A 24,892-nucleotide genomic window follows, 5' to 3' on the forward strand; every position below is an offset into this window, starting at 1 on the left:
CTTCCTCAAGAAATGAGACAATCTTCCCAGGGAAAAATCAACCTTCATAGCATCAGATGACTAAACTGCCTTGAGGTCAACACTGCCTATTTCCTGCTAAAAAGGTTACAAAGCCTCTTCCTGATAAACAAGGCCCTTGTAGGCATTTCAGCTGGGTCCTGAATTACTGCAGGAAGGAGGCTGTGTGCACTTCTAGTTGGCTGGCTAAAACGTTGAGACCTTCAGCATGCCCTGCACTGTGGAAATAAAAACAGCACAATCTGTGCAAGAACTCAGGAAAGCCACTTTAGGTGGAGAGGAAACTTCAGACCCCAACATAACTAGCCCAGCCCTACCACCACCTACAGGCTTGGGTCCTGGGATGGGAGACGAGTATGCAGTGCCATTGGCACACCAGTGGTTCAGGTTTAGTACAGTAACAGCTCTAAACAGAGCACATTGATAACTCTGATAAAACCTATAGTTTATGCTACCAGTGCCTTCAAATACTACTTCTGTCTCATCTGATAGAGACTCAGTACCCATATTCTCAAAAACCACAGTGTTCCCCTTCCTCTCATCCACAAATAAAACACAAGTGGTGTCTCCCACTCTCTCACAGACATGACTTGCCCCAATCTCCTGCAATTCTTCTGATCCTGTTACCTGTCCTGTATCTATGAGATCATCACAGAGCAAACAGTTTTACTTCCTAAGTCCAGGGGTTGGGCACCCTTAATGCAAGTGCCCTGTTAGGTCTATCAGCAGTCTCCCAAGCCTGAGGGGTGGCTCCTACCTTCATCTATGTCCCCTTCAGACTTCTTGCCCGGTGTTAAGTTACACTGTTTGTATGATGAAAAACTTGGACTCTCATCTCCTCCTTGCCTGGAGGGGCTGAGGAGCCTGGCAAACAGGTGTAGCTTTAGGAATAAATGAAGAAGCAAGGATTTGACAAATCTCTGCAAGAGGCAGCAGAGTACTTCATTTGAAAAAAATATTATTCATAGCTTTAAGTGAAATAAAAAAACCCAAAGTGTCCAGCTAACACAGTCATCAAAAAAAAAAAAGTATTCCTAATTCACTGGAAGTATTCCCCTTTCCCCAGTGGATTAAGTACAGCTACATCTTGCTTTCAGGACACCTTGTGAAACTGGTTCAAAAACTGCCATCTCTCTGCATAGCTGGTGTCTTAGGGGTGATTCTGCACCAGAAATTTTGCAGGGGATTCCTCACACATCCATTTCTCTTCAAAAGCAACGTCTGATAACCCACTGCCATCCACTTCACTCTTGTAGCATCCTGATCCTGGCCTCACAAACAGCATATGGGGAGCGACAACCAGCCCATCAGTCCTTGCTGGGTAGTTTCTGAAGAGACTGAATACACAACCTTGCTACCATGTTCAGCCCCACAAGGCAAAATTCTTAACTTTTTTTTATATAACTCAAAATTGGATATATGCATCCGCACAAGGACAAAAGGAAGAGGATAGACCTACACACCACCTAGTGATCAACATTACTGTATTTGCAGGGGATTGCAGGGCTGGGAAGTCATTTCTAAAGATCTGTACCATCCTACAGCAGTTTGTAGATTTGATAGAGGGGCAGGAGAAGGAAAGGCATCTGTTTTACGAGGGACAGCTGACTTTCTGCTGTGGCTTTGTCACCTCTCTGAATAGTAAATTAATCACATACTTTGTGCGCTTTCAAATTACAACTGACCAGTGTATGGCAAGAGCTCAGAGGAAAGGGGCAATGAACAGGATCCTGTTCCAGCCAGCATGCACTGCTGGCTATTGACAGATAGAGTCAACCACTTTCAGTTAGGCACTTGTGCAATAGTTTTTACTACCATCACTTGTCATGGATCCCTAATTAGGATTTGTTAGTACAGCAGCAAGACATCAAAACAGGCTATAGAATTACAGTTCAAAGTTAGTCTGGACTCAAACCCCTCCCTCACAAGGCAGAACCTTTGCAAGAACATCGCTGACAATTTTGGGAGCCTTGGGCTACACGAAATCGCCGTAGTCCTCCCTGCCCATACAAGTCCCCCTAACCTCCAAACTTCCGCCTCCACAGGCCCCGTTCAGCCTACCTCCCCCCTCGCCCCGCCAAGTCCTTGCAACCCCTCAACACTCCGGGCCCCTCACTAGCTCCAGCCCAGCAGCCACCACAGAAAAGACACATCCCGAGACCGAGAAAGCGGCAGAAGGGAGGGAGACGGAGCAACGACGGCACGGCGGAGCCGCCCCGCCAGCACGTGGAGACCGTCTCCGCCGAGGGCCGACAGCTCTCCTGCCCGCTTCCAAAATGGAGACAGGCGCGCACCGCCCCCCGCCGCGCGCCGACAGGGCGGGGCGGAGGAACGGGAGAACCGCCCCGGGGCAAGGGGGCGCATGCGCGCCGCCCGGCGGCCGGGACAGGCAGGGCGCAAGATGTCGGCGCAGGGGGATTGCGAGTTCCTGGTGAAGCGGGCCCGCGAGCTGGTGCCGGGGGACCTGTGGGCGGCCAAGGCCTGGCTCATCACGGCGCGGAGCCTCTACCCCGCCGACTTCAACATACAGGTAAACGCCGCCGCTGCCGCACCGGCGCAATATAAAGGCGCGGCGCGCCGCTCCCCCACACGGCCTTGCGGCCGGCACTGCCTGACTGACTGGCGCTTCGGCCGATGGGGGCGGAGGGGCGGGGCGGCCGGTTGCTGTGGTGACGGGGACCCGGCAGTGCCTGCAACGACGCCGTTTCGTCCGTTACCCACCGTGGCGGCAGCGGCAGGGCTCTGCCCGTCGCTGCGGAGAAGGGAGGCTCTCCTGGCAGGGGCCGGGCCCAGCACCCATGGCAGGGGCCAAACGTAGCGCCCTGATAGGCTTCCGGGCCTAGCACTCAGCTAGAGACCTGGCCCAGCATCCCCAGAGATGTTCGACCCAGCACCCATGACAGGGACCGGACTCGGCACCCCTATTTTGCAGCCGAACACTTCCGCAGACTTTCTTCGTCGCGTTTCACTCCCCCCTGAATGCACAGGGCGTCTGCTGGGAAACGCAGAGCCATGCGGGGGCAGTGCTGCAGGTGCCCAGCCTCTCACTGTGGTGTCTGGTGGTTAAAAATAAAGTGGTGAGCTTGTAACTGCTCGCTGTGTTTACCTGCAATAAAGTCGGCTCCTATGAATGCTTTGTGAAAGAGGTGGAAGTGTTGGGTTTTTAATAACTGAGGGGAAGGTCCCTTTATGCTTCATTCTACAGATGCTGAAACATTTGGGTTTGCTATTGCAAAAAAAATAGTCGTTTCTAATAAAGGTGTAAAGTACCTCTCTTGCCCATGGCTTTTGTAATAGCTTGGCGTTTTGCATTGCATCTGACTGGAAATAAACGCTGGTCAAAGAACTCTTTGAATTCTAACTAAAGATCTTTATTTGTATAAAAATAAAGCCAGCATGTTAGTAATGGAGTACTTACATTATCATACAGATGTTTATGCCTAGTTTAATGTGTGATTCGATAGTCTAAACTCAGCTACAAATTCCTACAGCAATGTTTGAATCCTTTCATTTTCTGTTATTCAGACTGCTGTGGCAAGTTGGGGACAGTTTTTTAGAGTGGAAGGACTAATCTGATTCATAAATGTATTCAGGAAAGCTAATATTCTGTTCTCCCATCTTGCAGTATGAGATGTACACTATTGAGAGGAATGCTGAAAGGACAGCATCTGCAGGCAGGCTGCTCTACGACATGTAAGTAATCAGAGCTGTAACTCTACAGTTATGCCAGATGCTTGTTTCCATAAATGTCAGAGTTTCCAAAAATATAATGTGAGTGTTCTTGGAAATCCATGTGGATAAATGAAGCTGAAAAGATCTTATTAATTAAAAATAAACTGTAAAAAGGAAGGTTTTATTTTCCATTTGCCCATGCACATTCTTTCATAGGAAGGTTTTGTATTGGAAGCGGATTCTGAGATCACTGTATATTCCTCAAACTTTATTACAGGTTTGTGAATTTTCCAGACCAACCTGCTGTATGGAGGGAGATTAGCGTTATTACATCAGCGCTAAGGAATGACTCGCAGGACAAGCAGACACAATTTTTAAGAGGTAAGGATTCTATTCAACGAATAGGGAGAGTCCTGAAGGAATTTCTGGTTATATATCTAGCATGGCAAGTAAATGTCAGTCTTTTAACTTTGCTTGTGGGCTGCAGATTTTTTTGCTCAGTTCAGCCTTAGAGACTTCATTCAGTGTGTTAGGCTTAGGAAACACAAAGGGACATGAGAAGCTGATTCCAATTGCTTTGTCTCTGATATGGGTAGACTAAGTCTGCCAGAAAAACAAGAACTTAGAAAAGAGATTGCATAGGAAATAAGTGGAATGGGACTTAGGAATCATTGTCCCACTGATTGCAGAGAACAATGAATGATCATAAAAATGGGGTGAATTTTCGTACATATGAAGTGAGGGTTATGAAAATGAACAGTAATCAGAAGGGCTTGGCATTCACTGCTGGCAACCACAGGCAGCTTTGAAAGCAGGATTTACACCTGACAAATTATAATCTGCTGTTTGAATATGTGCTTCAGAAGTTCTAAGGATAAGCAGTGTGTAACTCTGCATACAGGCTATTCCAGTTAAGGAAACATTTGCTTTTTCATGGGGTGTGTTTTATTTTTCAGAGAGGATACATAAAACTTACAGAGAGAATATGTTGGTTTCTTCTTAGTATCTCATTGGAAGTTTAAATTGAAAAAAAAACTTTTAAATGAAACAATTATAGAAGTGGAATGCAAGTAAAAAAATAAATTAACATTCTTGAAAAAGCATCTTAAAATGTCAAGTATTTAAGTATTGGGATTTTCAGTATTCCACTCATTAGCAGTCTTACTTGTTAATTCAAGTTCTGTGCACCTGAATAAACACAGATAAATATTCATACGGTCTTCTCTGAAAGAAACAGCCTTTTTTTTCCCAGACATAAATATTAAAAGTAGAAAAAAGTGAAAGGAGATTTCTTTCATTCTTCATGGCAAGGTGATGTTGACTAGTCTTTTACCCTTTGTCAGTCACAATTCAGACATAGCAAGTTAAACATTTTAATTTTTTTTTTAAGGATTATTTGAAACCCTTCCTGGTCGGGTCCAGTGTGAAATGTTACTGAAGGCCACAGAGCAGTGTTTTAACACATTAGAAAGGGCAGAAATGCTACTACTACTTCTGCGACGTTTCCCAGAGACTGTGGTGCAACATGGGGTAAGAGAAGAGAAGCTCATAGTAACTATTCAGGATATCGGCATTCTGTTTCTTGAGATTTTGATGAAATGTATTTTCCTTTGCCTAGTGGGAGGGTGAGTCTTTAATTCATGTTTACTTGTGGCTAATAGTTCAGATTGCTGTATCTTGAGGTTACCACCAGGAAAGAATTGGGCAGAAAAGAAATGGAAGCAAATAAAATAATTTTTTGTTTTGTAAATGCAAAGAATATTACATGCTTTTTGAAAAAGCAGAATAGCACAAAAAAGAGTGTCAAGGAATTTTATAGTCTAAGAAACAATATTGCATCAGCTTTTTGTCAGTAAACTCTCATTGAGTGCAGAGTGCTTTGAGGTTATGACTAGACTAACAAGCAGTGTGTTTGCTTTGACTTAGGAAACTACAGCAGGAGTGCTTTAAATGATGACCTACTTTATTTAAAGACAGTTTAAGTATAGTGTAAAAATAGTTCAAAGACTATAAAACCTGGTCGTTCTGAGACTGACTTACACTAACATTTTCTAGCTTGTACTAGCATCAGGCAGAATGCACAGTCAGTTACTACAGCTCAGGTGACAAGCTGCAGCTTCAAGGCCTGGTACCTCCATCGCTTTCACCTGTCTGTGCATATCTTTACTCATACAGTCGCATGCACAATTTTTCTCTTGGTCTTGTTTTGCTATCTTCTGGCATTGCTTTTCACCTGTTGTTAGGTAGGGATAGTTTAACTATATATTTTGAGATGAGCACGTGCAGTTGCCATATAGTGAACTGCTACTCATGCATCCACTGCATTATTGTTCAACTCCATTGAATTGTGGTTCAAAAAGTTTCTTGAACCACTAGTCCAGTGTTTGATTTTCACCTCTGCTTACACAGGTAGGCCTTGGAGAAACATTATTAGATGCTGAAAGTATTGAAGACCAAGAATCCCCAGTGAATTGTTTTAGAAAATTATTTGGTAAGAAAATATTATTGTTCTTGTTTTATTATACAACTTTTTAGTATGGCAAGATTCTGAGTTCAATAAACTATTTTCAAGATATTAAGATTAGAAAACTGCTTAAGTGAGAAGAGGCTGAGGCCATATTAGACCAGGCTGACCATATGGTAGAAATTGGTATTACAGTCATTCGTGTGGTATGTCGTATATGGTCAGTTGGAGATGGAGGCTTACATTGCTGATTGAGAAACCTTACTTAGGATAAATAGAACAAAAAAACCCACAAACCCAAGGCATTTTTTGGTTTGTTTTCTATTTTAGTGTGTGATGTTCTTCCTCTAATAATTAACAACCCTGATGTTCGACTTCCTGCCAGCTTGTTATATAAATATCTGAATAAAGCAGCAGAATTTTATATTAACTATGTAACTAGATCTACACAGACAGAAAGCCAATATCAAGGTAAGAATATTTTTACAAAATTAACCTTTCTTAGAATGTATTTCAGTATTACTGAAGTGACGTCTATAAATGAAGAATGCATTACTTTTCTGTGATGTATCCCATAGACAAGGTTTAATAGTAGTATTTGATGTTTCTTAGTTCTTTGATAACAAAATACCTCATGATGCTTCAACATATGTACTAAGAGGTAGGACAAAATGTCCAAGATCTCCTTATCCAGCCTATAATCTCTCTTGTATGTGGAGGCAGAAGTGCCTACTGCTCCCTGTTAGCCTTCTCAGTAAAGAATGGTTACCCTGAAAGCTCTGATGTACATTTTTACATTACCTCCTTATTGAAAATAAATCAGTTGGTTTGATTTCTTTACAAAGAGAAAAATGTGCTGGTTTTCCTAGGTTCACAAGATTCCTCTGATATTATGTCTCCAAGCAAGCGTAGCTCTCAGAAATACGTAATAGATGGCCTCACAGAGAAATCATCCCAGATTACAGATCCTTGGGAGAGGCTATTTAAAATATTGTCTGTGGTGGGAATGAGGTGTGAATGGCAAATGGATAAGGGAAGAAGGTGAGAAATGTGTACTTTTTTGGGTATTTCTTCTTAAAGAGAGTTTGGCTTTTTAATTCTTAAGGAGAGGGGTTGAAGAAGGATTTTAACATGAGGACATTCTGTGTAAATCGGTACAGTTTTTCTTTCAAGACTGTACAATATAAAGCAAAAATGTGGATCCAGGGAACACTTTCAAATTAGTCTCTAAAGTAAATTTTTTCTGATGAAAGTCGTGCATAAGAGCTATAGTACTGGGGGATATCCTTCCCTTGGTGCCTCAGCAAAGACAAACGTGGCAGATGTTTAGTGAAGTTTCACTGGCGTGCATTCCCAGCCTTCAGCGACTTGCAGCTGGGGGATTTCCTCAGTCAAAACATTAAGTTTTTCATATTCACCATGCATTCTTTCCTTTAGTTTTGGAGTCTGTGTAACTTCATGAATCTTTTTGTCTCTCTTCCTCAGAAGTTTTGGTGACATGTTGCATCGAATGAAAGACCTCTGCAGATACATCAGTAACTTTGATAGTGAAGCACACGCTAAATATAAGAATCAAGTAGTGTATTCCACAATGTTGGTCTTCTTTAAAAATGCATTCCAGTATGTCAGCAACATCCAGCCATCGCTCTTTCAAGGTTAGTTTCTAGTGTTTCAACTTTTGTAAAGAGTTCTTTGTGATTTCATTGCTAATGTCTGAAAGATCTTCTCTCATTAGTCTTTGAAACTATCATATTACAGTGTGACATGGGTCTTTTTAAAAATTCTCCCAAGCCATTAGTCTTACCAGCAGAAGTAGCTCATGACAACTGCTGTAGTGGATCAGACCAAAGATCAGTCTAACTTAGCATCGTGGTTTCAGCCTTGGTCGGCAGCAGTTAGTTGTCTAGAAAAGAGAACAGTAACAGACCAGATGTTATGAGAAACATTGCTAGGGTTAATTCCGGCTCTTCCATCAGCATTGTGTTTGTTTCATTTTCTCCTCTGATTCTGTTTCTTTGAAGCTGACATTTTCCTGGCTTCCTTCAATCAAAAGATTGTACAAAAAGCTTCCACAAAATAAGTGAAGATATTTTTACATTGGGAACACACAACAAATTTATAATTAAATAAAAACTGAATAGGAAAAGATTTCCTGAAATTGACAAGCTTCCAACTTGGCTTTCTTTCTATAGTTTAAGCATAATCTTTAAGGTGTGCTTTGGACATTAATCCTTATTTGTAATTAGTTTGTAAATTGAACATTTAAGAATTTTAATTTTGTGTGTAGTTCATCACAGTTTTCTGCGTGGAGCAAATGATTGTTTGAGCAATGAAACATTCAATACAAATGATGGGTTTTAAACAACTTTACAGAAAGTTGGGTAATCAGTTGAACAATATCAGTAGACAGCTACGCTCAGAAGAAAAATGACATGACAGCTTGAATGCAAAGAACATTTTAACCAATACAGGGACTAATTTATTTGATTTTTTTGTTCTATCCAGAGGAAAGAAGAGTTATGGTGGGGTGGTGAGATACTTTAGCTATGCATATAGTTTTAGCTGCTTGATTCTGCATTGAGGAAGAAAGGAAGAAAAGCACTGGTGAAAATGTTCCGTTCTAAGTTGCACAACTGAGTATGTTAAAGCTCACAGTTTCAGACTGAACCACGAAAAAAAGAAAGTATACTGAGATAGCAGAGCGCATTCCCTTCAGTGCAGCATTTCTGGTACCCTCTGTCATTTCCTGACATCAGGAAAATATTTCCAAGACATCTTTTACTCATTTCTGCTTTGGCATTAAAGTGCAGTGGTATTCAATGCCTTTCATATTCTTTCTATCATTACGATTTTTCCTCCTTCTCTTTAGAGGGCTCATTGTAGAAATGTAGAATCCTATGTATTTTGGAAACTTAGTGGTGGGGAAAAAAGGTGTCTCCTCCTTAACTGAGTAGCTCTGAGCTTTGATCTGTGACTTTCTTCTCATGTGCATGGACTTGAAAGAAACGTCTTGAGACAAAACTCTTCAATGCATTTCTCTTACATAATTCCTATCTGTCTTGCTGGGGACTTGAGAAATGAATGAGGCAATTCACACCTTTCATAACTTTCAGGCTGCCTGCAGGCTTGGCAGGAGTTTCTATTTGGGCTGATGCTTTTAGGGGTTTATTTATAACACCCTGTGCTAGAAATCAATTAAAAACTCTGTAAGCTTAGATTCTAGAGCTCAGTGAGACAGAAGAACACGACATTGCTCTTTGGATGGCTGTGTAACTTTCAGTAATGTAAGAGAAAGTTTGCAGCCCAAGTCAAGGGTGAGGTTAGGTTTTCGGGTTTTTTTAGGACCGGAGGTTTTGGCATAAAGGGTACAGTGCACTTGCCTGCTACTGAGAAGAGAACATTTCTTTGGAAAGCAAAGCACTTAACTGGTACTCATTCAAATCAGTATGAGTAAAAGAAAACCCCACTCTTTTCTTCTCAGGTTTTAGAAGTAGGCAGCTCTTGAAATTCTAGTGATAAAACTCTTCCAGCATCCCAGTTGTGGTACTTTCGTATCTGTTTCTCATGGATGCTATTTTCTATATTATGACTTGGCTCTATTTTCAGTTTACACAGGTTAGATTCCAACACGTTGGAATACATGATGGTACAGGAGAGATGGTGGTTTCAGTGTGTTGTAGCCTTTGTGTGTGGGACATTTCAGTGGTGGTATTTAGTTTGAACCTAGTCAAAGGAGGTAACATCATTTGTTAACCCTGCCACATTGGTTGTTTCCTGTAACATTAACTTATGTCATAGTGGACTCCTTACACATCACTTTTGAGTAGATGGGAAAAGATTAATATAGGTTCATTTATGTCAGGAGATGAAATGGATTGTCCTTACACTATGCTCTCAAATTAGTTCTTTGCAATTGTGAATGAGGCCTTAGCCTCATAACTTTCTGCACATAGAAACGGAAGAAATGCACGTACTGAAAATACTTGTCTGCGCTACTGTCTTGTCTGGTGGAGATTTCAAAAAGGAAAAACGGATCAATGGATTTCCCCTTTCCTTTATATTTTTCTTTGCCTGAGCTTTGCACGTCTATATACAACTTGATTGTGCAAAAGGAGAAATGTTTTCAGAAGGAAAGCTTTCTCAGTAGCGGCCATGTACCAATGTTTTTTGAGATTAAGAAGTGTTGTTCTTATTTTATATCTAGTGAAACTTAAGCACTGAGGTCTGAAATAACAGGTACCAGATCCCACCGTTCTGTGATAACAGTGGAAGTAGAAATTATGTCTTCTGTGCTTCAAAATGAGGCTTCTCTAGAGGCTTTGGGGAGTGATGATGGGCTCTGGCAGTCAGTTAAAGGTTTAATTCTGTACACTGAAATCAGTGGGGGCAAAGCTGAGACTGAGTGATCCTACTAGGGAAATCTTGTGACAAAATACACTCACTCCTTTGAGGCATCAGTGCCTGTCAGCAAATTGCTCTGGTTTCTTATGAGAATGTTTTGAGAATATTGCTGTGCTTTGCTGTGTTTGTGGCTGTTCACTTCAGAGCCATTTGTTCTGTTCACCCTTTAAATAGATGTACTTCTGTAAAAGCAAATATGCTTGATGAGAGAGCACCTGCTGACGGAGTATATCTTGTGACTGTTCTATGAGAAAAGGATTCAAACATATTCTGAAGCTCTCGAGCAAACTGTTGTGATGTCTGGTAAATGCATTCTGACCTTTACTGTAAGGCTGCTTTGAGAAAACCATAGTTTACCAGCATAGTTTAAGCTTATCCAACTTAAGTGAATTAATTTCAGATTGTTTTCTCTAGCATTATAATCATTACTTGTGAAGGAAACAAAACCAGCTTGATGTAGGCATGAGACCTTTGAGATCAGTTTAGAGCAACCCTGAATTAATTTATCTTTAAATCCAGGTCCAAATGCTCCAAATCAAGTGCCACTGGTTCTTCTTGAGGATGTGACCAACATCTATGGTGATACAGATATTGATCGTAACAAACACATACACAAAAAGAGGAAACTTGCTGAAGGAAGAGAAAAAACAATGGTAACTTTTCTAGACTTCTTTGTTCATAACAAGAATGGCATTGGTACTGGAATTTAGACAATAGTGGTTTTGACACAGATGTAATAGACATATTTTTAGAGCTACCCTGGAATAACTGTTTATGACCACAATTTGTAAACATATTTTTTTGGCTAAAGCCAGCAAGAATGAAAGAATTTTTATAGCAATTGCTGTAGACATGTATGTGCTGATGGGATACTTTAGCTTGAAGGAGTTCAGCAGAGACTGCAGAAGCTGTTAAAAATGGTAGCTATAGCAGTCAGATGTTCTACAGCTAAACCTCCAATTACTTGACTTTTCATGAGTGGAACTGTGAATGTGTCTATTTCTTTAATAGTAGGAAACCACTATTTTATACAATTTCTATGCTGGTAGAAGTACGCATTTACACAAGAATTACATTTCCTTTGCATTATGCCACTGTAAGCTTAAACTGAGTGATAAAGTGTAAAGTATGTATGTATTTTAACAGATAATCTGGCTGCGGTTCAGTGGTGGTACGCTGCGTTTAACAGAATGAATTCTTTTGGAATACTGTTTATCACACTATACCACTGAGTTTCTTGGTAGCAAAACAGGTTGTTCTAATACTAAAACAAGCTAAGTGAAAAGTCAGTTGAAGGCACCTAAACTAGGACCTTGGCATCTCTAGTACAGAATTGTTTTCTTGTCTTCAGTGAAACTTATGACTTTAGAGTCTTTCGAATTAAGTATAAAGGAAGAAGTGAACCTTTTTGTTTTATACTGACTTCTAAGCAGAGCTCAGATGATGAGGATCCTTCTGGGAAGGCGCGAAGTCGCCATATTACAGTAAACAAGGCAGATCTTGCAAACTCTATTGAAGTATTAGAGAGTTTTAAACTGGCAAGAGAGAGCTGGGAGCTGCTCTATTCTCTGGAGTCACTCGACAAAGGTAAGGCTAACTGGAGGCAGAGTTGCATTTGGGCTTCACTGCTGTGCATAGAAGTCATTTTACTATTGTTAAAACAGAATTCCTGTCATTGTGGATCCTTAAAATTGAATTTACTTTGTGCCCTGAGTATTTTTGATGGAGTTCCAATAAGAAGCTTTATCAGTTGTTGCATTTATGAATATTTTGTTTCTGGATTTCGTTTCATTCTTCAGGCATCATTGCTTATTCACCCCCACTTCTCTTGGAAGCAGCTTTTACTAAAGGAGCAGCTGGCTAGTAGTAGTGCTGATAATACTTGGTGAGGATGTGCTGCTAATCGCTGCTTTCGTTCATGCTTAGGAAGATGTGTCTTTACTGTGTCTCTCCCTTTCTGATAATATCTGGTGTGATAATCTTGAAAACAAATTTCTCATTTAAAAAGCAGACAAATAGTACCACCTGCCTGCTTTTAGATTTGTTGGACACTGTGAAGTATAATCAAAATATGATTGTATAGGAGGAAAGTATCCTATATTTGAAAGACTTCACACTCTTACTGTTTTGTTTTTTTAATCTTTAAATTCAGCTTTTTTTTTTCCTATATAATTGATTTTTAACCCAAAGCTGTGAAATGCTTCATTTTCTCTTTTACTTTTTTCTTCTCTGACCACCTATGAAGAGTTCACCAGAATTTGTTTGTCATGGAAGACAGACACCTGGCTTTGGTTAAGAATCTTTCTTACAGACATGATCATCTACCAGGTAAAAAAATGAAGTAAAAACTAGTAAAAGTGATACCACATTGCTCTTCCTTCTAGTGAATAGCTGTTCCGATTAGCCAGTTTGACTGCTTTAAGTGTCTGCTGGATGCCAGATGCCCACCAAAGCTGCTCTATCACTCCCCCTCCTCAGCTGGACAGGGGAGAGAAAATGTAATGAGAACCTTATGGGTCAACATAAGGACAGGGAGAGATCACTCACCAATTACCGTCACAGGCAAAACAGACTCGACTTGGGCAAATTAATTTCATTTATTGCCAATCAAAATCAGAGTAGGATATGAGAACTAAAACTAAATCTTAAACACACTTTCCCTGCACCCCTCCCTTCTTCCCAGGCTCAACTTTGCTCCCAATTTTTTTACCTTCTTCCCCCTCGAGCAGCACAGGGGGATGGAGAATGGGGGTTGTGGTCAGTTCATCTCACGTTGTTTCTGTCACTTCTTCCTCCTCAGGGCGAGGACTCCTCACACTTTTCCCCTGTTCCAGTGTGGGGTCCCTCCCACAGGAGACAGTCCTCCACGAACTTCAACATGAGTCCTTCCCACAGGCTGCAGTTCTTCATGAACTGCTCTAGCCTGGGACCCTTCCATGGGGTGCAGTCCTTCAGGCACAGACTGCTCCAGTGTGGGACCCCCATGGGGTCACAAGTCCTGCCAGTAAACCTGCTCCAGCATGGGCTCCTCTTTCCACAGGTGCTGCCAGGAGCCTGCTCCAGTGTGGGCTTCCCACAGGGCTACAGCCTCCTTTGGGCATCCCCCTGCTCCAGCGTGGGGTCCTCCCTGGGCTGCAGGTGGATATCTGCTCCACCGTGGAGCTTCATGGGCTGCAGGGGCACAGCTTGCCTCACCATGTTCTTCACCATGGGCCGCAGGGGAATCTCTGCGCTGGCACCTGGAGCACCTCCTCCCCCTCCTTCTGCACTGACCTTTGTGTCTGCAGAGTTGTTTCATATGTTCTTACTCCTCTCTCTGGCTGCAATTGCTGATGCTTTTTTTTCCCCCCTCCTTCTTAAATACATCATCCCAGAGGCGCCACCACCGTTGCTGATGGGCTTGGGCTTGGCCACCAGCAGGTCCATCTTGGAACCGGCTGGCATTGGCTCTGTCAGACACAGGGGAAGCTTCTAGCAGCTTCTCACAGAAGCCACTCCCATAGGCCACCCCCCACCCCAGTACCAAAACCTTGCCACACAAACCCACTACACCTTTAAAGTATGACCCTTTTGTCGATGGATACCGTTCTTGCCATAAGCTAGGTACCCTACTTGGGATATTCCTGTCCCAATAGCTCTTTGTTGAGTCCAGCTAGTTTTGGCATGTGGAGAGACCTTTACATTGGTGTTTTGACCAGTGGATATCAACAGTGGTATGGAAGAAAAGTGCATTTTATTTGTCTGTCAGTGCATTATATTGGAACACAATCAGAGAGAGGAATTTTCAAATAGCAGAAGATCATACTGTCTCAGTTAAAATTTATCATTCTCAGAAATTAGTCTGACTGTACTCATTCCAAATACCATCTGCAGAACAAAGCTTGTTCTTTTATATTTTTCCTTTGGAGGTCTTTTATTTTTGCCTGTACTTGTACCTGAACAAGAGCTATTTCAAACTTTCTTAGTCTAAATAAGGTAATGATTAACCTAAAGAGCATGATTTTTTTTTTCAGTTATAAATGCAATTTTGTAAACAGGCTTTTAAAGCAGAATTCTGTTTGTCCTCTCACTGCCTTGCAAGTGATCGTTGCACACTCCTGTGCACAGCACATCACTGGAGAGTGTTCTGCTAGATTAAAATTTTGAAGCCCTGTTACTTGGACATGCTCTGTTTTGAAAGCTTTCTGTAAGAGAATTTTAATTTCTACCTTTCTACCCATTGTATACAGAAGACACTAACACTGTCTTTTTATATCTTTTTTAAAGGGGCAGTACAAAAAAGCAATTAGCAGCCTACATCATTTGGCAGCTCTTCAGGGCTCTCATTCTCCACAGCAAATTACAGGACAAGGATCACTAGAAAATCAGAGAGCGCTAATCCAGTTAGCAACATGCCACTTTGCCCTTGGTGAATATCGGGTACGTGCTGCATTCCACACACTGGGTCCTTCATCTGGCCCTGTGGTTCCCATTTGTCTTCTTCTTTGAGTTTTCCCGTTAGCCTGCTTTCAGAAGGGTATCGAACATAAGCCAGGGTCTGCTGAAAAATCCATGCTTCACAGGGAGAAGAATTGCACTTCCTGGCACATTAACTGACTGTCCATTAGCATCTCTCTTATATAGTCCATTGGTAGCTATGATTTGGGGGATTTAGTTATGATTTTCCATAGCTACAAGTATTTGCATTGTCTGTAAATGTAACAAATTTGAATTCCTTTACTGAAACAGTTTCAAATATTGAGGAAAAATTCTTAGATATAGGCTTCATGTGGCAGGGGAAAGAAAAGGTTTATAGAAAAAAAACTTCTGTGATCATCTTAGAAAAGAATTAGTTATCAACTGACAGGATAAGAGACTCCAGAACAATATTGTCTGGCCTGACCTCTAAACTTGCTTTACCTTTGCAATACATATTTTGTGGTTTTAATATTACAGGAGTGCATGGTGGTCTAAGGTCAGTCAGTGTCAGCGCTCATAGTAAAGGCTGAGTCTCTTACGATCTAATGTCAGCCTAGTACTACAGGACGAGTCTTTTTGTCCCTTCCAGTTTACTAATTTTTCACTGGAAATGTGGTAATACATCCTTACAGACCTCTTACTGTCTGTAGGAAATAGTGTTAAAAATTCATTGCGTTTCTGTCATGCTGTCAGATTGCCATTTTCCTTTCTATTTTTACCATGGACAGAACAAGCTTTTAAAAGCTATTCTAAGAATTCATTTGAAAACTTAATCCTTCAAAATAAAATAGTTTTTGATTGCAGTTGTATTGATCCTACACTCTTGAAATGAAGAATGCTAATACCTATTTTTTTCACAATTAAAATTACTTATGTAGGCTCTCAGAGATTGTTTAATAACAGCTATGTCTTTTTGCTCAGCCAAACTATGTTACACAGTAAGTCCACTCAAGTTCTAGCAGGAAATTTTGTGATTGTTTTCTTCTTTGCAGTGTCTGAAATTTTTAACCATTATTAACATATCTGTATTTAAGAACTTTAATTTAGACTTAGCATTATTGTGTCTCTCTTCTTTTTATAGCAAACATGTGAAAAAGTGCTTGACCTCATGTGCTGTATTTTACTTCCAATACAAGAAGGAGGTAAAGTACAAGAGGAGCAACCTAAAGTAAAGTCTAAATTCAGGAAAGGTATGGTGTTGCTACTACCCTAAACTCAGTATCATCTCAATTTTAGTTCATGCGTTTCAGTTGAGTATGTAATTCTTCACTTTTTTTATTACAAAAAGGGAAGAAGTTCTTTATCCCCTATTGTTTTTGTGAGTGGTTTTCCTACTGGTACCTATTAAAGTCTTTTGGTGACAAAGTCCTACCACAGGAAAAGAGAAATGAAAAAATTTTAAAATATGTAACTTCACATTTTGAATCATTCATAATTTACCTTCAAAGTTTTTCTTCCTACCTGAGATTTGGCAATTATAGATTTGTTTTGTTCCATTCTAATTTCTTTCAAACTTAGACAATCACGAGACCCCCTAAAGAAGTGTATGATAAACTGTTCTGTTGCAGGGTCTGATTTGAAGCTTTGGCCATGTACCAGCAGAGCTATCATGCCTTACTGCCTTCATCTATTGTTAGCTTGTTTCAAGGTAAGCTACAGTCAAGGCTTCAAATTCTCTTGTGTCTCTAAGGCCTAGTTTACATATCTGGGGTCCTGAAGCTGCATGGCCTAATCTCAGTGGTGTGACTAGGTGTTGAAGGCCTGTGCCTCAAGTGCTTCTCACCTAAATGGAGGCTCTTTTGGGGCGGGGGGAAGGACCATTGATGGAGGAGGGTCTGTTCTCTCCTTTTTCTCTTCATTTGTTTTAGTTTGGGGCAGAGGAGATAGAATTAATCTCAAACTATTTTGGTCTGTATTCAGACTTCCCTTATAGGTCAGCGGAGAGAATTTGGTATTTTGGCTGGAAATTTCTAACCTATTTTAAAGACACTCCTGAAGAACTTCCTTTGTATTTGCACAGATGTAGGTGAGATGAACTCCATATATTTATAAAAGCGACATGTGGTTCCTGATTGTCTCAATGTCAATTTTTTCCCTGAAGCTCAGAGCTTTCACAGACAGCAGAGATGATATGGCGCTGGGCCACGTAGTTGTTTTGCTTCAGCATGAGTGGCCAAGGGGTGAGAACTTGTTCCTGAAAGCCATCAACAAAATCTGCCAACAAGGAAACTTCCAGTATGAGAATTTTTTCAACTATGTCACGAGTATCCTTTCTCTAACCAAGAATGTCTTTCACGTCCAAAACTATGTGCAGGGGTGTTGAAAAAGCTGTTAAGATAGTTTCAGCAGCAGCTCTCTGTAAATCATATTCTGCATTTATTTCCATACCATGCAAGCCTCTTATAATAGAGGGCAGTGCACAATGTACTATAAATATGCCTCCTGTCACCTGTTCTGGCACTTGATAGTACCCTTAAGTACATTGCAATTGCACTTCCATTCAGAAAAACAGTAGCAGCTTAGGCTGCTCCTGCAAGCGATAGCAGTCTTTTCAGTAAGATCTGTAGGGCATTATACTACAAGTTGTTAACAAAAATTATAAAGCTGTACCTATGCTCCAAAGAGTTGAATTTATTAAATGCTTTGTGTGGGTAAGATCTTTGGGTTGAGTAAGATAATGAGCTGTGTCAAAGTTCATGCAAAGCATGTCTGCTTTCCATATTCAGATATCTGACCGATGCTTGGATCAGCATACACACACGTGGACAGTTTAGTGTTTAACCTAAATAGACATCCAGCCATGGTCCCCAGGAAGCAAGGGGTCTAACTCCTATCTGAGACAACTAAAAAAGCTCTGGTGTTAAAAGAAGGGGAGGGGGGGGGGGGGGGGGGAGAAGAAAAGCTAAACAGGGGACCAAAATAGAAAACTAAAACGGGTGGTATATGCCACCCTGGTGGCATTTCCTTCAGTCCCAGCCTCAATATGCACTGCTTTGATAACCTGCAATGCAGGAAAAGGAAGTAAAAACAACCAGGGAGTTTGCTCAGAGACATGAGCTTTCTTTACCTCTGTCTGACTGTACATATGAAGAAATGAAGAAAGAAAAGAAATTGACTTGATGTGTGTATTTTGCATTTTAAAAAGCCATTTCTCATGAATTTGTGGAGGATTAGGAATATGTGCTGTAATCTTCTTTATCACTTTTAAGAAAGAGATACTTCAGTAGCTGTTCATTTTGACTGTCCTTTCAGCAATGTGGCTTCTGATATGAGGGATAAGAAGGAATGTTCTCTTACCATTTTTTGCCTACTCACGTCTTTAACGTTTTCTTCAGATATTGATATGTTGGAGGAATTTGCTTATTTAAGAACACAGGAAGGAGGGAAAATTCATCTGGAACTGCTGCCAAATCAAGCAATGTTGATCAAGTAAGGATAAAAAAGTATTTACTGTTTTCTTTGCAAAAAAAAAAGGGAGTATGTTCTGGTTGTCTTTGCTTTCATGTAATCTTCTGACTAGTAGGTTTGTCATGTCTTTGAGTTTAAATATAAGGAGTTGGCTAAGGAGTACAAACAAGGACATGAGTTTCTTTTTCTGACTCTCCGGCTGATCTGTGAATTCTTTTGGGGGTTCTTCAACTTTAAACTCCTACAGAACTTTAAGTGTGGCATTTGCTTTAGAATTATTCGTATTAAAGTGATTACAGTATTGCTCTCTCAACCAGACACTTGCACTTTGCAGGAATTCTTTAAATAATTAGGCATGAGTGCAAGGTGTTCTTAATAATTTTGCTGAACAGTAATGCTGCACAGAAGGCACTATTTGTTGTAAACAAAGTTGTGAAGGACCACTGATTGATGGAAAACTTAACTATAAAACATAAATTACACTCCAGGTAAACTCTAATAACCTTTTTGTCGGAACTAGCAGGTCATCTCTTGCTATGCACTGAACAAGCTTATTCTGCTTAGCTTATTATGAGATGCTGAAGGATATTAATAATTTGGATTAACTTCCTAGGTGTTCTTAGTTTTGAGTCAAGACTGAACAAGTATCTGCTGCAGGGTTTTAGTGGCAGAATGTTTTGGAATATCCTGGTTGTTTATAAGAACTTGTGATATTTTGCTTTATAAGAGGGGAACTGCTAAAGTTTGTTGAAATTCCAGTTTGGGTCAGTATATTCTGGCTATTCACTAACCAGAAATGGGATAAAGTTTTCAAAAATTGGGAGCCTAACATTAGACAACTGGGTCCAAATTTGGAATAGTAAATAGATTTTCCAGAGTTCTAGGTAACCAACACAAAAATGAGATACTAGGTGTAACTAAATAAATTAAAAAGAAGAAATACAAATGCTTAATTATGTGACAGAGAATTTTCTCTTTTAAGCTGTAGGTTTTCAAACTCTTACCCTTGGTAGGTCTTACTGCTGTAACCAGCTGTATGAAAACAAGAATCAGGGTATGCTCCACTACATACAATGTTAAGTAATAAGCTTTGTCAGCAAGAAGGCTTAGCACTGAAGACTATGCCTGGTAACTTCTTAGCTGCTGTTTCAAGTGACTTGTAATAGTTCACTACTATTTCTCTGCGTCACAGCTTTTATTTTGATTGGCATGGTAGCTGTTACTTACTGTTCTGACCCCACCATTCAGGCAGTAGGTAGCGAGTAGTGTTTCTAGCAAGACAGAAATCTCTCTTTGACCTCCTTTTGACCAGTGTTATGTTTCCTGAATGATGGAAATGCTTGTAGGAGAGAGGTTTGTTTCTTTGTGCTTATTGAGCCAAGATGGTCAAATATCCCGCCCATCTGGAAAAGCCGTGTAGGTCAGGAATCACTTCATCAGAGAACTGATGGGAGGGAGAGTTCAGAGTGTAGTCCACTAATTGGAGATGATGTTTATTGCACTGGTATCCCAGATATTTTTTTAGCTGGACTGGCTGTGAGGCTCAGAGATGGTGTCACCCAACTGTGTTGACCTCAGCAGCACTGGTTAGCTTGCAGCCTTCCCCAGCTAGGGTTTTAGATAAAGTGTGCCAGCACAGCCCTGCTTCCAGGGACAATGGCTAGTAGGCTCAAAACTTGCAGACTGGCTTTCATCTTTCAAAACGAACACCAGTTCTGGTTGTACGAGGTGCTGCACCATCCTCCCAGTAATTAGCAGAGGCAGCTCAGCTATTGTCAATCATGCAGAGGAAGACTGCGAGTTTGCCACAACAGCCCAAAGACAAAGCAGTTGCTCCTTTGCTTGATCTTTCCTCAGCATAAATGTACATAGCAATCCTGCATCCTAATTGATGGGAAATGTATTACAGATATCACATGTTTTTTAGAAGGACAGCTTTTTGTTTCATGACTTACAGGACATTTTCTCCCCAGGTCAATTCCCCATTCTTCTTCCAATACTTTTCCTCAGTACCTCATACTTTATAGGAAATTATATTGCATTTTTCTGAACCTGGGAAAGCAAACTACAATGTAGTTTTCAAAAGATGAAACAAGATCTTGGTAGCCTGCAGACTTATAGTCGGGTCCTGCGAAATATATATACAGCTTGTAAGCTTTCCCTTTGCTGTACCCATTGTGGGAATATGAAGGTCCATGGTTTTGGTTTTAACTGGTGATATAGCCAGATCATTCTATTTGCGTTGTCAGCAAAGACTTCTACGATGAGCTCTGAATTCAACCGCTAAGTGCTTTTGAACTCCATTCTAGACAAGCCAAGTTTCATAGTTGTACTGATTATACGTGTCAGTAGTGACAGTGTTAGCTAATGAGGTTGAAGAGGAAGAAAACAATATGCAAGAAATGACTGATTAATACCGTGCTCATCTTTTTGATAAATCTTACTCTATTAGTCTAATCTTGGCCTACCAAGTTACATAAACTTGAGGTGGGTGCTCTTGCGTGTTCTGCTGCTACTCACATTCCCATCACATCTCCCCCTGGGGACAGAGAAGGAGCAGCTCAGTTGGTCTGAAGTGAAACAAAGTACCTTGACAGTGTAATTTTTATTCTGATTATGCACTTGGGTATGTTTAGTTCTGACTGCAGATCTTGCAAACAGTAATGAAGACACAGTTGTGCAGAATGCCTTTTGCAGACATCTGCTACTTTGGGACCAATAACATCTTGCTGTTCCTTTGCATTTTCTGTTCCCCCTGTCCATTTTTGCAAGTACTGGACTCATTCATGCCAAGAACTCTTGAAAAATTACCTCATTTGATTGAATAATTCTTGTGAATATTTTATTTCAGATTATTGTAGCTGTATTGTAGAGTGTTTCTGTACTACTAAAATGTCCCGTCTTTATTTGACTTTTATAAGCATAGCTCTCCATTCGTGTTCATTAACAAACTAGAGATGCTAACCAAAATGCTCACCTGTGAGATCTGAAGGTAGGCACCTAACTTGATATTATAGGTATGTAAGTGCAAGTCTTGCTTCTCTGCTCCCTTCTCAGCAGCTATGGGGTGAATGATGCACTCAGTACTCAGGTGCCTAGTAAGATTTAGGTGACATTTTGAGGGACTTACATTAAGAAACGAGCTCTGTTCTCTATGTACCAAATGTCTCATTTCTCCTTAGGTGGGGCATTGGATTTGTTCTAGGCTGGACATGTGAGGTTATATCTTGTGTTATGGATACCACACAGAGATAAGGATTTAACTTCACAGAGAAGACAAACTGTCTTTCAGCTGAGACACCTTTTGGTAGCTAGTTCATGTGGCCCTGGTCATAAACGGGAGATTGCTCTGAGTGGGCATTTGTGCTCTGACATTGTGCTGTCCTTTAACAGCCATTTTTGTATGCAGTTTGAATTTGAAACAGTGAAAATTGTGGGCTGGTGAAAATATACTTAGGCAACCTGTAACACTGTCATGGACTCAATTTGGCTGATACCCGCTGTGCATGCACTTGGCTTGGGCTCAGCAGCAAATCCCTTAACTCCCAAGTTGTGGGCTCTCCTGGTTCTCTGATGCGCTCTTGCTGGGTCTGCAGGGAAGCTGTGGTATTTGCAGTGCTCCTCTGCTTAAATCTTTTCTGATTGACACACTTCCTGGGAAGAGCTACAACAGTTCATTGTAGTACAACTGTGAATTGTTTTTGCACCTACTACTGTCCTTTCTCCCAGTGTAACTGTCCAAAAATATGTGTATATATTTAGACCACAGTTGCAGAACAGCCTTGCAATGAAACCTGGGGATATTTGCATGCTTGATGCTGTTAGGGTCCTGCACCCCTTCGGCTGCTCGGTGGTCATACTGCTATGTGGTCTCACCCTAGCTCTTTGTTGCTCCTTTTTCTGGAGAGTTGTTTTGCACCGGGGGGGAGTTGGTGTGTGGGTGTTTGAATGCTACTATTTGCTGTTTTTTAAAGGACTTCTAGCCCTCCCATGGGGTTACTGCAGCAGGATTTCATACCTGTGCTACAGCCCAGCATACAGACTGCTGACAGGTACCAAGTGGAAAAACCCCGCTCATAGTGTGCTGTGTTTTGTCAACATGTTTTACTGCCCATGGTTTTCAGCAATTTGTTACTCAATATTTATCTTTTTTTTTTTTTCCTCCATTTGTGCCTACATTGCCTGGCAAACCATGTTGTTCTATTATAACATTTATTTTTCTTTTTCCCATAAGTTGCCAGTATCCATGTCCCTTCAATTTAATAATCACTGTTGAATTTAAACAAAAATGTAGAAATCCCCCAAAATGATACCAATGCTCAGTCACATATTAGCAAGAGTATAAGCCTTTCTTTTCAAGATACTGGTTACTGGATCCGTTTGTAGCTACTTTTCTTCATTTCAGTTATTCTGAATTCTGTTTTTTTGTTTTCCAACTGTTACATGACATTTTCAAAAGCACTGATGGCTTTCTCAGTAGCTGTAGGTTGTATATTCTCCTTTAGGTTGTAACTGACTGTAGCACTTGGCTGCCAGCAGTGTTTAAGACAGTAAAAGATGGAAAACAGGGCTCATCCCACAACCTCTGAAAATGCTGGGGGTATTTTCAATGCAGTTTTGCTTCACTCAGCCTAGCTCATCAATGAATTGCCCAGTAGTCTCCAGGCTAGTCTCTTCTTTGCCTTTTCCATGTGTTACAGAGGTCTCTGCTGTTTTGGCAGAGAAATCTCTTCTCAAATGCTGGACTTGCTGATTTAAGTGAAGGTGGGGTGGTATTGCTGGTGAGGGCAATTCCCAGACTTTTCCCTTTCTCGTTTCCAGCATCTCTGGATTGGCATAGATGCCTTTACCCTTTATTTTTTGTTTCCTTTCTGTCTTCTAGTGTGCTTGCTGGGTTTGGTCCAGCTCTTCCCTTCTTACCTACGGCTCAGGACTTGTCTCACCGTTAGCATTATGCTTTTCTCTCTAATTTAATTTATGCTGCTCCTTTAGTAGTGCTAGGGCTCTCATTTCCGGGCATATCTTTTGCTTCCCTTCCCAGTTAGGGCTTGCAGGTAGATGTTGCAAAGCCTTGATCTTACTTATCCCATTGTGGACCAGTACAAGTAAAGTGTATTGCTTTGGTGCTGCAGAACGTTGCCTTAAGGACAAGAGTTAGGTATCAAGTGCTGCAGGCCAGTGTGCGGACAAAGAACTGTTCATCAAAATGGCCTTTAACAGGGCAATATCCCAAGACTTACCCCAGACAGCACCACTTTAGCTTGCTCAGTAGCTGGACCTTTGTTCTGTTTGAAAACAAGTCCTGAACTTCTGCTCAGAATAAACATAATCCCTGCCTCGTGTCTGGTATCTCCAGAACAGCTACTTGTGCAGTCTACTGACGCAGACTCACAGCCTGGCTTGAGCTGGGCTTTGTGTTGGCCTGTGAAGTAAGTGTTCACTGCGCCTTTCATTCGTCAAAGAGTTACCAGTGCCCACATGATGATATAGGTCCTTCCTGCACTTTCCTACTGGTACAAGATACCCTCTGCCCTTTATGGTGGCAGCCATCTGTCCCCTTCCTCCAGAAGACACAGGTTAATCTTTTCACTCTGGTTTCAACCCCAACCATTTGTAGAAGTGATTACATGGAGGAAGTGGCCTGGGCAGCAAAGGTAGAGAGAAGAAAAAAAAAAATTCCCTTCCCCAAGCAAGGAGAACTCTGTACATGCTAGGTTAAGCAAACAGATTTTCCTGTTAGCCAGAACAGCAACATTTCCCCCCTGACCCCAACAGTCATACTCAAAGCAGTAAGAACATAGACTTTTGTGGAACTTCTAACTGTTGAAAGATGCGTAAGCTACTAAACACGTGATTTTTAAAAAGTAGCACAGCACGGGCTATTTGTATCTCTTTATATAAACTCAGGTATGGACAGTAGATGTATAGTAACTGACATGCAGCACCTTTTAAATTACTGCAGTGCACCAAATAACCGTTATTTGATTTTGTTTGTCTGTCTCTCCTTCATGGCTTAAGGCATCATACAGTTACCCGGGGTATAACTAAAGGAGTGAAAGAAGATTTCCGCCTGGCCATGGAGCGCCAGGTCTCACGCTGTGGGGAAAACCTCATGGTGGTCTTGCATAGGTTCTGCATTAATGAGAAAATACTGCTGCTTCAGACTCTTGCTTGAATGGACTGGATCATGATGCAATGTCTCTTAGGGAGAGAGGGGAAGTCTCTTAATTGTATGAACAGCAGTGGAAAATCACTTGTCCAGAGAGTCAAAGAAGTTCCCTAGGAGTTACAGATTCTGCAGTACACAAATACTACACAGTGTTTGTTCACCGCTTAATTTTCTTATGTGGGTAGATCAAACTTTATAAATAAAACTTTGTTTAAGAAGTCTTCAGTAATGTCCTGTTTGTTTGGAGGTTTTTTTCTGTAGCATTATACTAAGGTGTGTGTCTTAGTTCTTTTCATTTTTAT

General features: G+C 41.0%; 1 protein-coding gene across 7 annotated transcripts; it reads left to right on the plus strand.

Moving 5' to 3' along the window:
* Nucleotides 1-2,419: 2,419 nt before the first annotated feature.
* On the plus strand, nucleotides 2,420-24,596 carry INTS10 (integrator complex subunit 10; the record flags this gene model as incomplete). Of its 7 annotated transcripts, none has more annotated exons than XM_081998825.1 (18): nucleotides 2,420-2,548; nucleotides 3,644-3,711; nucleotides 3,968-4,071; nucleotides 5,081-5,220; nucleotides 6,100-6,181; nucleotides 6,485-6,625; nucleotides 7,024-7,195; nucleotides 7,640-7,809; nucleotides 11,075-11,208; nucleotides 11,986-12,142; nucleotides 12,801-12,883; nucleotides 14,822-14,974; nucleotides 16,095-16,203; nucleotides 16,582-16,661; nucleotides 17,115-17,277; nucleotides 18,349-18,442; nucleotides 22,396-22,473; nucleotides 24,440-24,596. In XM_081998825.1, 18 exons carry the CDS (start codon nucleotides 2,420-2,422, stop codon nucleotides 24,594-24,596), a joined length of 2,214 nt encoding a protein of 737 aa, XP_081854951.1. The 7 variants fall into 7 exon arrangements, with proteins under 7 accessions (XP_081854951.1, XP_081854952.1, XP_081854953.1 ...); XM_081998826.1 differs by having other exon boundaries at nucleotides 11,989-12,142; XM_081998827.1 differs by having other exon boundaries at nucleotides 7,643-7,809.
* Nucleotides 24,597-24,892: the final 296 nt, after the last annotated feature.

This window comes from Phaethon aethereus (genome assembly GCF_964289735.1).
Source record: "Phaethon aethereus genome assembly, chromosome: 4".
NCBI classification, from domain to species: Eukaryota; Metazoa; Chordata; class Aves; order Phaethontiformes; family Phaethontidae; genus Phaethon; species Phaethon aethereus.